The sequence below is a fragment of the Fundulus heteroclitus genome, chromosome 16 (assembly GCF_011125445.2).
Source record: "Fundulus heteroclitus isolate FHET01 chromosome 16, MU-UCD_Fhet_4.1, whole genome shotgun sequence".
In the NCBI taxonomy this organism is placed as follows: Eukaryota; Metazoa; Chordata; class Actinopteri; order Cyprinodontiformes; family Fundulidae; genus Fundulus; species Fundulus heteroclitus.
The window spans coordinates 8,753,550-8,768,124 of NC_046376.1; the positions used below are offsets into that span (position 1 = coordinate 8,753,550).

Sequence of the window (14,575 nt, forward strand, 5' to 3'; positions counted from 1 at the left end):
GCGTTCTACAACACTAAATCTTTTATCAAATCTCTTAAAGGTGCATGGCCACGTTATTTGACTTTTTATTTATTAATACGTCAGTGGCTTAATCAGGTTGCATGCAAAGTTTTTTATGAAAGATTATCACATCCTGCTGGCGTATAGTTGGCGTATTATTTTAGTGTTTTATGCCTTGTTTTTGCTCAATTTGTTAGTAAATAAAGTATTTTGTGTTTATTTTTAATAACAGAGCAAGTACGTCACTGCCCATGCGCAGCAGGGGATAAAACAAGGCTAACAGCTATTAGCATCTCCCAACAAAACAATGAAGAATGGTCCAAGATCCAGTGCAAAAAAAAAACGCAAAAAAATATCTGATTCCAAGAAGGAGAAGCCTGGTATTTCTCTGGGAATACAATATAAATGTTGGTGTTCACTGAAGCAGACGCTAAAGCTGCCGAGGCTCAGATGTGACCATAGGGTTGACTGACGTGAGTAAATGTTCTGATGTGAGGCTCTTAAAGTTGCTGTAGATGATTTTATTTAACTAATAACGGTTGGTCTTCGATCACGCCGAACTGCCGCTTTACTGCGAGACATTGCAGATTGTCAGGCTCGGTTCAGCGTTATTTAATTTTGATTCATTAAATAAGCACACTGGCATTATGAGAGTTCTGCGATACTGCCACTAGATGGCGCCACATCTGTTTTTTTTATCTGCTAATCGTGCCTGTTTTATCTGCTATTTTTTTATTCACAAAGAAAAAACACCAAAACATTATCAGGATTGAGGCTTGGCGTATATAACTTTATTTTATCATGAACAAACTGTTTTTGGTCTTTTTTATAAGCATATTACGTGGCTATATAAGTTTAAGTTTTATGTTACACCACTTGGCCGGGCGGAGTTTAGAGGGTGCTGTTGAACCATTTGGCCACACCCTATATTGTTATTAAATTTCGTCCTGGTTTGTGGAGTATCATAGATGCTTGGACCATCCAAAAGCCACTTGAGTTCGGGGAGAATAATGAGAATCTTTTGAAGTCCAAAATGGTTTTTACAGCACTTGACCACCAGGTGTCAGTGTGTCCCCAAAGAAGAGAGCAGCTGTCATCTGGGCCCATTTTCCCTGATAACTGTTTCTTTCCTGCACAGGATCGTGAAGGAGCAACTGTGAAACAATAAGTGTAATCTTTTGTGTTTTCATACCATAGTTCTAATTTTTTTTAGCAATTTTAATTTAATCAATGAAGCCCCAAACAGAGCTGCTCCTGCCGTTAACTCTGAGCACTCAGTTACTTTCTGTCCAGTGGAAAACTTGCTGATAATTGCTGCAGTTTCAGCGGAACAAATCAAACACCGCTTTCAAACATCACCACAAGGAGTTTAATCCAACATTAACAACACAAACCTTATAGAGTAAATGCAGCAGCTTTTAATCAGTCAGTCGTTAGCTTGAGAATCACTCATACGATTAGGCACAGGAACCAAGTTCAGGGGAAAGGAGGAAGAGGAGCAGGTTCATCCTGAGTTTCTTTCTAAACACCTACAACCTACTGACTACTTTAAGATTATTATCGGTCTTCCCAGGGCCGACCAGAACTGGCCCGGTTATTTATTGAATAGTAGACTCGGCTGAGCCCAAACGTGCAAAAATATACAGTTTATAAGAACAAATGTGACGTAAAGAGGGTCGATGAACAAAGTGTAAAAACCACAATGATCACAGAATCGGGTAAAGCTTTGGGTGGTCACATCAAAACACAAAATATTACTGTATTATTACAGTAATACTGCTGTAATGACACCAACACTAATGGAATACCATTACTTAAATATCAATATTACTGTAATATACTCCAACATTACAGTAATAATACTGTAAAAAACAATATGAGAACAAATCTGACGTAAACAATGTTGAATAAAGTGCAAAAATCAAGTTAATGGTCACATGGTTACACTGTAATAATGCAGCAACATTACAGTAAAAACACTAATATTAGTGTTTGATGACACTGTAATAATGCTCTCCACAGGATGTGATGAAGGATTAACGGCACCAGAAGCTTCACATTTGATCTCAGGTTATTTCTGGAGGATGTTTTGGGATCTCTGTCACAGGAAACATGGGGTGACATCACATCCTGCAGGACCTGATGGACCAATAGGGACACAAGCAGATAGGAAACCTGAGAGAGGACTTGAATTAAAAAAAAAAAACTCTCTGTACCAGAACCTCCCTGAAGTTTCGGTTCTGGACTCAGTAAATGCCCTGACCCAGAACCTTCCCACAGATGCTACCAGTTTTGTCCAAATTCTGAAACTCTATTTAGCTTTAGATCTGCTGACCGTCACAGTTACTGATGTACTTCTGGGGCTGCGCTGCTGAATGTCACGGTGACCCGATTCCAGAGGAGGCTGAAGGTACCGGGATCAATCACAGGTTCACACGAGTCTGGTCGGAGTTCTTCACGTCTCCAGGAAGCAGCGAAGAACTGGATCTTATCAGCAGGACAAAAGACCCGGTGAGCAGGAAGAGGAGGAGACCTGCTGCTGAAGAACCTTCTGGGCGTTCTTCCAGTTTTCACATTTAATCCCAAACAGTTTCTTGTCTATTTACAGGTTGATAAATCTGCATAACATCTCCGGATGTCGTCGTGTTCCTTGTTTCCGCGTTTGACCCTCAAAGAGATCGCAGACGCAGCCTTCTTCTCAGCAGAAACCCGTTTGTTGAGTTCAAGCTTCTGTCAGAGCCTGTTAGAACCTTTAGGAGAAATTTGTGCTTTGATGCAGCAGAACAAAACCAAGTCGTTACGACCCAAGGCAACACAAACCACAGAACCACAATTTACACGTTCAGCAGCGCCCCCTGCTGGCAGACAGGAGAAGAAAGCTGGTGATCAATATTATAAGCATAGACGGAACGGATCAATAAATACATATTGATAAATAATAGCATAGCTGCCCTGTGTGTCATATGACCATTTAAAAGCAGCTGATTGGTCAGCACATGAAACAGTCTGGACCGACCGATCTCGTTCTGATTGGCCTCGTAAAAGTGTGTCCTGCACTGTGATTGGCTGCTCTAATCCAGTCCAAGTGTGGAGTTCTGATTGCTTGGGGTGGTCCACGTCGGGTGGCTGTGATTGGACGATCAGAGGTTGGAGGACTGCTTGATGCTGTGGAAGGATACTCTGCTGGGAGAGGTGGGCAGTGATGTGGCGCGGACCGTCCTGCTGCGGATGGAGTGGCGATCGTGCCAGCGTAACCAGCGCTTCTTCACCGTGGAGCGCACCTGTATGCAGATGGACAAACGCGGACAGGTAAATCCCATAAACAGGCTCAGACTGCAGATTCTGAGGAACCCCAGATAACCAAAGCCTCAGAGTTAGATGTAAACTAAACTCATGTGACACAGCTTTAGCTTCTCAACTCCGAGGACTTAACTGGAATATTTATCTATTAATCTAAAACAAATTCAGGTTCTCTTTGGGTTTGTTGCTTTCGTGGGTTTTGTTCAGCTTTATTTCCACCTTCAGCGTTTCTCTCTGGATCGTGTGTCTTATTTGTGTCGGAGTCTGAGAGATTGTGCAGGTGTGAAGTAGTCTTTAATTACCTCACTGTTGAGGAAACAGTAGAAGACGGAGACGAAGAAACCCTGCAGAGACAGAAAGAGGGACAGAGTCAGCTCTACGGTTTGATTCCCAGAACCCAGGATGAGATCATCCTAACAAATCCTGACACTCCAGAAAGAAACGATCACAGCCGACGTGTGTGATGCCATGCTCTGACCCTGACCTGAAGCCTCCTTCCTGCTCTCTACTACAGTTACTCCACACCGGATTCCTCATTAAAACTTTGAACCAATCTGCTGGAATTTGGTTGGAGAACGTCCAGATGTTGGCGCATCATGACTACAACAAGGACTAAAGCTTGTCTCCTGGTGGGTGTTTGGCTCCAGCATCAGATTCCAGAGTGGTTGAGGAAGCTCAGCGAACCTGAAAAGACTCCAGGATGGAGTTGAAGTAGATGAAGACGATCTGAGCCACTTCGTCTTCTCCTCCTGGATTCACAAAGAACAGCATGTAGGTGATTCCCAGCAGAGGCAGCAGCACCAGCGTGGCTTTTACCGCCTTCCTGCAGGACACAGGAGAGAGCAACTGCATTCACTGGAAACCTTCTTGCTTCACAGGTAACATTCAGCTGGACTCCATCAAAAATATTCAGCTTGTTTCTCCTGCAGCTGGAGTGAATTTAACCATTTTAAATGAGCCACAAGCTCTCAGGGGCCGTTGACAAAGGTCAGCAGTACAAAGGTGTGATCGTACCTGTACTGGATGGTCTCTGATGTGGTCGACGCCCTCAGTTTGGTCATCAGAATACGAACGATGTTGAACAAGAAGACAAAGTTAATCTGAGGAGTCAAAAGAAGTTCTTTGGTTAGTCTTGGGTTTTGGCTGGGAGGCTGCAGGCAAGGGGCAGGTTCAGAGACTGCCTGGGTTAGACTGGGGTTACTAAGAATGCATAGCTGCAACTAAAGGAAGACTTGTTGCATTAAAGGTGGACTTGTTACAATAAATGTTGACTTGTATTAAAAGTGAACTTGTTGCATTAAATGTGGACTTGTTGCATTAAAGATGCACTTGTTGCATTAAAAGTGGACTTGTTGCATTAAAGGGGGACTTGTTCCATTAAAGGTGCACTTGTTGCATTAAATGTTGACTGGTTGCATTAAAGTTGGACTTATTGCATTAAAGGTGAACTTGATGCATTAAAGGTGGACTTGTTGCATTAAAGGTGGACTTATTGCATTAAAGGTGAATTTGTTGCATTAAATGTCGACTTGTATTAAAGGTGGACTTGTTGCATAAAAGGTGGACTTGTTGCATTAAATGTTGACTGGTTGCATTAAAGTTGGACTTATTGCATTAAAGGTGAACTTGATGCATTAAAGGTGGACTTGTTGCATTAAAGGTGGACTTATTGCATTAAAGGTGAATTTGTTGCATTAAATTTCGACTTGTATTAAAGGGGAACTTGTTGCATTAAAGGTGGACTCGTTGCATTAAATATTGACTTGTTGCATTAAAGGTGCACTTGTTGCATTAAAAGTGGACATGTATTAAAGGGGGACTTGTATTAAAAGGGGGACTTGTTGCATTAAAGGTGCACTTGTTGCATTAAAGGCGCACTTGTTGCATTAAAAGTGGACTTGTTGCATTAAAGGTGGACTTGATGCATTAAAGGTGAACTTGATGCATTAAAGGTGGACTTGATGCATCAAAGGTGGACTTGTTGCATTAAAAGTGGACTTGTTGCATTAAAGGTGGACTTGATGCATCAAAGGTGGACTTGTTGCATTAAAAGTGGATTTGTTGCATTAAAAGTGCACTTGTTGCATTAAAAGTGGACATGTATTAAAGGGGGACTTGTATTAAAAGGGGGACTTGTTGCATTAAAGGTGCACTTGTTGCATTAAAGGTGCACTTGTTGCATTAAAAGTGGACTTGTTGCATTAAAGGTGGACTTGTTGCATTAAAGGTGGACTTGTTGCATTAAATGTTGACTGGTTGCATTAAAGTTGGACTTATTGCATTAAAGGTGAACTTGATGCATCAAAGGTGGACTTGTTGCATTAAAAGTGGACTTGTTGCATTAAAGGTGGACTTGTTGCATTAAAGTTGGACTTGTTGCATTAAATGTTGACTGGTTGCATTAAAGGTGGACTTGTTGCATTAAAGGTGGACTTGTTGCATTAAATGTTGACTTGTTGCATTAAAGGTGGTCTTGTTGCATTAAAGGTGGACTTGTTGCATTAAATGTTGACTTGTTGCATTAAAGGTGGTCTTGTTGCATTAAGTATTGACTTGTTGCATTAAAGGTGCACTTGTTGCATTAAATATTGACTTGTTGCATTAAAGGTGGACTTGTTGCATTAAATATTGACTTGTTGCATTAAAGGTGGACTTGTTGCATTAAATATTGACTTGTTGCATTAACGGTGGACTTGTATTAAAGGTGGACTTGTATTAAAAGTGAACTTGTCGCATTAAAGGTGCACTTGTTGCATTAAAGGTGGACTTGTTGCATTAAATGTTGACTGGTTGCATTAAAGGTGGACTTGTTGCATTAAACGTGGACTTGTTGCTTGGGTTTAAGGCAGATTTTTAAGCTTAAAAGTGAACAGCAGGGGCTACAGGTTGGTTGGGGTTCCGGGCTTAAGGTGAATTGGCTTTGTTCTTACCAGCAGGACCAGGATCATTGGACCTTGGTATATGTAGTCCGTAAAAACACCTGCTTTCTTCCCAAACCAGCACCTGGAATTCAAATAACAGGAACCAATCAGATGATGGCGTGGTTCTTAAGACGGTGACATCATTACCGAGGAAATCATGATCTCTGAATGTAGTTCCTTTGTGTTGGCTGCATCAAATCCAAAACTCCTCTCGGTCTGACCCGTACGGGTTTATTGACACTGCACTGCAAAAACTGATCTAAAAATAAGTAAAATGTTCTTAAAGTTAGTGTATTTATCCTTAATTTGAGCAGGTAAATAAGATTATCTGCCAATGAAATTAGTATTTTGACCCCTAAAATAACTTAATTAGACATCCTGCACTTGAAATAAGATGGTTGAAATGAATTGTTCCTATTTTAAGTGCAAAATTCTTATTCCATTGGCAAATCAAGGACAAATACACACACATTTTAAGAACATTTTACTTATTTCTAGTTCCCTTTTTGCAGTGTGGTAGGAACCCAGCTGCTGTCATGTGACTGCAGACAGGTGCAGGTGTGGTGAATCCACCTGAGGAGAGCACACTTCCTGTGTTACTCACTTCTCGTTGTCGTAGTACAGCTTCCCAAAAGCCCACGCCACGATGATGGGAAACGGAATACCTGAAGGCAGACAGACAGGTGAGCCGAGGAGGCAGACAGGTGGACAAATAGGTGTAGGGCCAGACAGGTGTAGAGACAGGTAAACTGTTATACTGGAGGACAGACAGACAAGCAGACAGATGAGTGGACAAGTATAACCTCACCGATAGGTGAACAGTCAGGCAGGCAGGCACTAAGACAGACAGGTAATCAGACAAATCCGTGGATATGCAGCTAGACAGGTAAACAGGCAGGCAGGTAAACCGACCCCAGCCGATACAGATGAACATCCACTTTCTGAGTTTATCGGTGGAGTAGGTGAGGACCACGGCGGTGTGCAGGTAGCATCCTTCACCAAACATCCAGAAGAAGTTGGTCACATGGAAGTAGTTGTAGGCAGCAGTCACCAACCTGCACCACACCTGAGGAGGAGAAGGAGGAGGAGGAGGAGGAGGAGGAGGAGGTGCTGTTAGCTAACGGTGAGGTTCAAGTTCTCTTCCAGTCAAACTTAACATGACATTAAAGGGAGAGTTTGCTCTGCTTAAAGCCAAGATGTGTGAAGTCTCAGTGATCAGTTGGTGTTTTACCCCAAACTGATCGGTTTGGAGAATCAGGACGAGTCCCTGGCATGTTTAATGAACCCAAAACCAGCTTTAACTTTAACTTTCCTTTAACTTTAGGAGCCTTTTTCTGCCTGAATGACTCATAATCCTGAAAAAGACCCAAGAACTGGATCAAGGGTTCTGAATGGTACTGCAGGGGAAGCATTGATCTTTCTCAGGTCCACACTGGTCAGTACAATGCAGTGGGACCTGTAAGATGATCGGGACAGGTCTCTGGTCAGAATTATAAGGAAGAAGTCAGTAAACGGGGCTGTCACCTGGTTGCTCTCAGTAACCGAGGGGTTCATGGTTAACTGCACGATGAACCAGGTGGCGTTCCTCAGGATGAAGGCTGAGATCAGATTCCAGTGGATGATGTTCCTCAGACAGCGGATGCTCCTGGAACAAACACACACACATTGGTCCATTTAGATTTCAGGAGAGCTCTCTGCAGGATCCTACCACAGCACTTCAGTTAGGCTCAGGTCTGGGCTTTGACTAGGCCACTGCAACACTTTGAACCATTCTGTTGTAGATTAGCTGCTGTTTTTCGGGGACCATTGTTCTGTTGATGAACCGGTTGGGACGAAGTTTCTGCTGTTGGACGGATGGACCCACATTTGAAGCCAACAGAACCAGTCTTCAACCACCTAGCTTGACCGTGGATGGCAGGTGCTGATATGCTGAGTTTGCTTTTCTCCAAAATGAATCATCTCAAACCCCGAAACCTGTCTGAGGCTGTCAGCTAGGGTTTACTTCTGAATGGGCGCAGGTCACATGACCGAGCAACCACCAACCAATCAGAAATCTACATTTGTGTCTTTAAAAAACAACCTGAATATCCATTTAGTGATGGAAAAGTGGACAAGACAGGTGAGCAGGAGGACAGGTGAGCAGGAGATTGATGGATAAGGTACTTTATTGATGTATTTATCAGGGTAAGGTGAGCAGGACAGGTGAGCAGGAGGACAGGTGTCTTACCTGAGTCTCATGAAGAGCATGAAGGCGAGCAGCAGAGCTCCCAGAGAGATGCAGTGACCCAGGTAATTGATGATCACGGCCACATGATAATGGACTTTGGTCTTCCTCTGAAAACACATAGAAACCATGAAAGTCTTTAACGGATCAAACATCAGAACATCTTCCTGAACCGCCTGCTGCTCTGAGATCAGAAGCCCTGAGAGCCGGTAACGGTCCTCTGGAGCAGAATCAGAAAGACGAGGCTTATTGAGGACAAACATCTGAAGTTCACCTGGGTCTTCTGGTTCTGTTGAGGTCCTATATAAGCCGGATCAGACTGGGCCAAACTTTCAGTCAGACTGGACTGAGACCAGAACTCAGATCACAGGGACTTTGGTCCAGTAACAGGGACTCTGTGATCAGCTGTTTGAATCTCTAATTTAATTCTGATGTTTAAAATATTCTTATTTAATCAGTTGTTTGACTGACATGTCATAAATAAAACAGTTTTCTTAATTAAACAATTACTTTGGTCTCTTTAAGTAAATTAAACTGATTTACCCATGAAGTTCCGTCACTGAGAGGCTGTCGGAGCTCGTTAACACTGATTGGATAAGAAGCTGACTGACAGGGTGTGACTGAAACTCATTTCTTCATTGAATTATGGAGTAATTAGAGCCGAGCTCAATTGGTTTCGAACATTTTCTGACTTGTTATTTTTGATTAATGTTTTAAAGTGTAAATTATCACATATAGTTGAGCTGCATTTAGCTGCTCCATAGAGTATATTAACATGGTGGAGCTCGGTGGAACTACATCCATCTGGCGAGAGTCAGGTTAAGAGTACACAGAGTCCCAGCTGAAAAGAGTTCCCGGGTTGTCCTGTTGGTCTAGCACAGGGGTGTCAAACTCATTTTGGTTTAGGGGCCGCATTCAGCTTAATCTGATCTCAAGAGGGCCACACGAGTAAACTCATTGCAAGATTAAATAGAACTAATAAAAGTGGACTTTTTGTTGATTTTTATATTAAATGAATTTCACTTTTACACAATATATTATGAATAACCTCAGCGTTTTTAAGAAAAGTATGTGCAATTTCAACAATACTTTTACTCAGTTAAACATTTACTTAAGTGCATTGTGCATAAGAACTGATCACAGTGATTGTACAATGTTGAAAAACATTTATTCACATTTTTTGGAACTTAAAAACACTGTCCTGCATGACAAAATACATCAAACAGATAAAAATTAAGAAATGATTTAGTATCAATTTTCCACATCTGAAGCTCAGTGCTACCATCTGCTGATTAAAACACGGCGCCCCTCCTGGACAATATAGGAACTGCAGATTTTCAATTAAACGAAGTACATGTTTTTTTCAATAATTGTTTTATCATTCTCTTCCTTTTATCTCCTCTTTCTTTCACCTTTTCTTTTTTTCTTCTTGTTCTTCCTTTCCTCTCTTACTTTCCCATTGTAGTGTCCATATCATTTGAGATATTCCCCGCATGAATCATAATTAAACTATTCACATTCATAAATCAAGCGGAGCACCATGGCAAAAGCAGTACTGCTCCACTTGTGAAAGTCAAATCTGATGAGCTCTTTTTGGCATTAAGACAACAATTCTTATTGGCACATTGCCAGACAGGACACTGGAAAAAAAAGTAAAAAAAATATCTTTTTTTTAAAAATAATGATAATGCATTTAGCCACCGGGCCGGAATAACTTGTTCGGCTGGCCGGAACCGGCCCGCGGGTCGTATGTTTGACACCCCTGTTCTAGCATCTATCTCTGAAAGGAGTCCAAGGTTCCAGTCCAGGATGGGGGGGAAGCATTTTTTATTTTTTTTCCATTTTATCCAGGATATCCGGTAGAACAGGGGTCACCAACATGGTGCCTGCAGGCATTAAGTAGTCCTGGAGGACCACACCTACGAGCCTGTTCTAAAAAAAAAAAAGCACAATCCATCGGTGAGCTGCATATAAAACTTTATTCCATTCCGTTGCTCACTGCAAAAACGGAAATAAAAATAAGTAAAATTTTCTTAAAATTGGTTTATCTGTCCTTGGTTTGAGCAGGTAAATAAGATGATCTGCCAGTAGAATAAGATTTTTGCACTTAAAATAGGAACAATTCATCTCCATCATCTTATTTCAAGTGCAGGACATCCAATTATCTTAATTTAGGGGTTAAAATACTCATTCCATTGGCAGATGGTTTTATTTACCTGCTCAAATCAAGGACAAAAAAACTATGTTTGAGAACACTTTGCTTATTTTTAGATCCATCTTTGCAGTGGTCTTCCTGTTTATTCACATTTGCATTTATATAGATTTAAAAATTACAACATCTATGACAAAGCATGAAAAATTTGTTTGTTTTACATTAATTTAAGATGAACTCTGGTAGCCCTTAGTATGTCACAACACCAGTGAAGTAGCTCTCGGTTTCAAAAAGGTCGGTGACTATTTTGTATCCTGGATACACATTCATAGAGCTGAATGCCATCACAGTCCTCTGCTCTACATATTTAAATTGTCCATTTATGACATCGCTTTTTCTCCAACCAACAACAAGAAGTCTCTTGTTATGGAGGTGAATATCTGCCTCTATGTGTGTCTGAAGATAGATATCAGGTTAAAGTCATATCCATTTCTGTTCCCCAATCCATTTGTCCACTTTTGCTTGTTGTCCGTGCCAGTTCCTCGTGATGAAACAGGACGCTGGAGCAACTCCCAGAAACAAGCTCCCATTTCAACAGACAGACCCTGCCTGAATATGACTGAATTACACCTTCAAGGCTCCCAAACAGGGAAGCAAACCTATTAAATGGGCTATTTGTGATCACTGCAAAAAGGGAACTAAAAGTAAGTACAATTTTCTTGAAATTAGTATATTTTTCCTTGATTTGAATGGCTAAATAACACAATTTGCCAATGGAATGAGTATTTCTACCCCTAAAATAAGATAATTAGATATCCTGCACTTGCAATAAGATGATGGAGATGAATTGTTCTTATTTTAAATGCAAAAATATTATTCCATTGGCAAATAGTCTTATTTACCTCCTCAAATCAAGGAAAAACAAACAAATTTCAAGAAAAATTTACTTACTTTGAGTTCCCTTTTTGCAGTGAGACAAAGTGGTTCTGACGCCACCAACACCCGGGGGCCGTCCAACGCTGCCGGCAGCTTTGACTGTGTTTGCTTTTGAGGGAACCGATTAGCGTTTTGGGCGAGTCAGACCCGGTCCCAGGTGATCTGAGGACCATGAGTGGAAAAAAGTGTGAGGGGAAGTTCTGGTTTCAGCCTTTCTGACGCAGAAACTGAGCAGCAACAGCCCTGCAGCTCAGGGTAGAGTCGATATCAGCGGATCAGCGCTCAGCAAATACAGATCAGGAGACTTTAGCAACAGATCAAGTGTGTGGCCCTGTAACCATCATGTCTCTGTGAGGTCTTTCCATCTTATTAACCGCAGAGCAGCGATTGGCTGACAGCCAGCTCTGCCGTCCAATCAGAGGGCAGCAGGAAAAAGGAAACAGATTGCCTCAGTGGGACAGAGAGACGATGCATAACCCAACGGACACACCGTAGCCGGTCCTCGTCTCTCTGCGAGGACACACAGCAGGGCAGCAACCTGTGGACGACCCACACCTGGAGTCACCTGTTCACAGGAGTCCACATCAGTCCGGATCAGAAACCCTTAAGGACACATTTAGACGGTCCCACAGGGAGGGACGGACGTGTGTTCACACACACACTAACACACACAGAGAGACACCACAGAGTGAGGGTCCAGATGGTTCCCTCGCTCACGCTGATGTTTGGATCCGAGCCGTGCGCTCACACTCGTCTCTGATTGGTTCAGGCCGCTTCTCTCCCTCTGCGGGCTCCTGGCTCCGTGCGTGTGTCCAGGAGCGGTTCTGTGTGTCGGTTCAGATCTGCTGGACAGTATTTGTCTCAGCAGGACAAAGACCTTCTGAGGCGTTTGGTGATTTACAGGAACAGAACCCGTTTCAGTCTGCCACTCTGACCCGGGTTCTTGTCGGGGCTGCAGGTTCTGGGAAACCTGTCCGTCAAACCGGACCTCCTAATCCCGTCTGAACGCTCCACCTGACCTGCAAGCGTAACGACTGGATCACTGACCCCAGCAGAGGTCAGAACGGCCCCTGGTTCTCGTTCTGGTTCTGGACCCATCCACTCCGTTTCACAGGCTTGAGTCCATGCAGCCTCATTTTCATCAGCATCATCCTCATCAGCATCATCTTCAGCATCATCATCTTCATCAGCATAATCTCCATCTTCATCATCTTTATTATATATCATCTTCATCAGCATCATCTTTATCAGCATCATCTTCAGCATCATCATCTTCATCAGCATAATCTCCATCTTCATCATCTTTATTATATATCATCTTCATCAGCATCATCTTTATTAGCATCATCTCCATCAGCATCATCTTTATTAGCATCATCTCCATCAGCATCATCTCCATCTTCATCATCTTTATTAGTAATATCATCTCCATCAGCCTCATGTTCATCTTCTTCGTCTCCATTAGCATCATCTTCATCATTTTTATCAGCATCAGCTTCATCAGCATCATCTTCATCATCTTTATCAGCATCAGCTTCATCAGCATCATCTTTATCAACACCAGCTTCATCAGCATCATCTTCATCATCTTTATCAGGTATCATCTTCATCAGCTTCATTTTCATTAGCATCATCTTCATCAGCATCATCACCATCTTCTTCAGCATCATCTCCATCAGCATCATCTTCATCATCTTTATCAGGTATCATCTTCATCAGCATCATTTTCATTAGCGTCATCTTCATCAGCATTATCACCATCTTCATCATCTTCTTCAGCATCGTCTCCATCAGCATCATCTTCATCAGCCTCATCTTAATCAGCACCATCTTCTTCAGCATCATCTTCATCAGCATCATCACCATCTTCATCATCTTTATCAGCATCGTCTCCATCAGCATCATCTTCATCAGCCTCATCTTCATCAGCACCATCTTCTTCAGCATCATCTTCATCAGCATTATCACCATCTTCATCATCTTCTTCAGCATCGTCTCCATCAGCATCATCTTCATCAGCCTCATCTTCATCAGCACCATCTTCTTCAGCATCATCTTCATCAGCATCATCACCATCTTCATCATCTTCTTCAGCATCGTCTCCATCAGCATCATCTTCATCAGCCTCATCTTCATCAGCACCATCTTCTTCAGCATCATCTCCATCAGCATCATCTTCATCAGCCTCATCTTCATCAGCCTCATCAATGGGCTTCAGGTATTGTGTTGTTACAGATTTACCGCCTGTTTATGCCCAACTCAAATCACCAGATCATCTCATGTGAGACGTCAAAAGTTCTCATTTTCCTCTAAAGGTTCCTGTTACTGGACATGTGTTGTTGCAGCAGCAGGTTGTGGACCCAAAATGTGGAGTTCTGAGGAAACGACTTCTTGCTCATCACCAGGATGTCAACGCATTCCCCAACAAGTCCCCGTGGTGACGCTCCGCTCCATCAAGAAAGCCTGAATATGCTGTTTACTCTGCAGATTTATTGAAATGTCACTGTGCTTGCTTGCTATGATGTTAGTCAGCAGTATATGGAATATATGCAGCAGACCGCTGGAGGTCAAAGGTCTACCATCCATCACAGGACAGCAGAAACTGGTCTAAAGGTTTATCAGCTAAGCGACACGGTGGCATGGTGTCAAAAACCTGAAGAACAATAGCAGCCGAGCAGGGGCTCTAAGTTTCATAAGGTGAGAACGGCATTTCTAAGCCACTGTTTAGAGTTCAAGTTCAGCTCGAAATCAAAAGATCCAATAGAAATACAATAAATACAACACTCTGTGGTGACTGGTCAGTTGTGTGATTGGTCAGTTCTATGATTGGTCAGTTCTGTGATTGGTCAGTTGTGTGATTGGTCAGTCCTATGATTGGTTAGTTGTGTGATTGGTCAGTTCTATGATTGGTCAGTTGTGTGATTGGTCAGTCCTATGATTGGTTAGTTGTGTGATTGGTCAGTTCTATGATTGGTCAGTTGTGTGACTGGTCAGTTCTATGATTGGTCAGTTCTGTGATTGGTCAGTTGTGTGATTGGTCAG

General features: G+C 42.3%; 1 protein-coding gene across 1 annotated transcript in view; it reads right to left on the reverse strand.

The window, feature by feature from the left end:
* Positions 1-1,346: 1,346 nt before the first annotated feature.
* crhr1 (corticotropin releasing hormone receptor 1) overlaps positions 1,347-14,575 on the reverse strand; it is a 38,548-nt gene continuing 25,319 nt past the window's right edge. The window contains exons 6-14 of the mRNA XM_012872112.3: positions 8,449-8,555; positions 7,746-7,866; positions 7,134-7,287; positions 6,826-6,886; positions 6,231-6,303; positions 4,315-4,400; positions 3,985-4,123; positions 3,603-3,644; positions 1,347-3,281 (exon numbers count right to left, since the gene is read on the reverse strand). Of these exons, the coding sequence (XP_012727566.2) occupies positions 3,141-3,281; positions 3,603-3,644; positions 3,985-4,123; positions 4,315-4,400; positions 6,231-6,303; positions 6,826-6,886; positions 7,134-7,287; positions 7,746-7,866; positions 8,449-8,555 (924 nt within the window). The 3' untranslated portion in view covers positions 1,347-3,140. The remainder of the gene's footprint in view (positions 3,282-3,602; positions 3,645-3,984; positions 4,124-4,314; positions 4,401-6,230; positions 6,304-6,825; positions 6,887-7,133; positions 7,288-7,745; positions 7,867-8,448; positions 8,556-14,575) is intronic.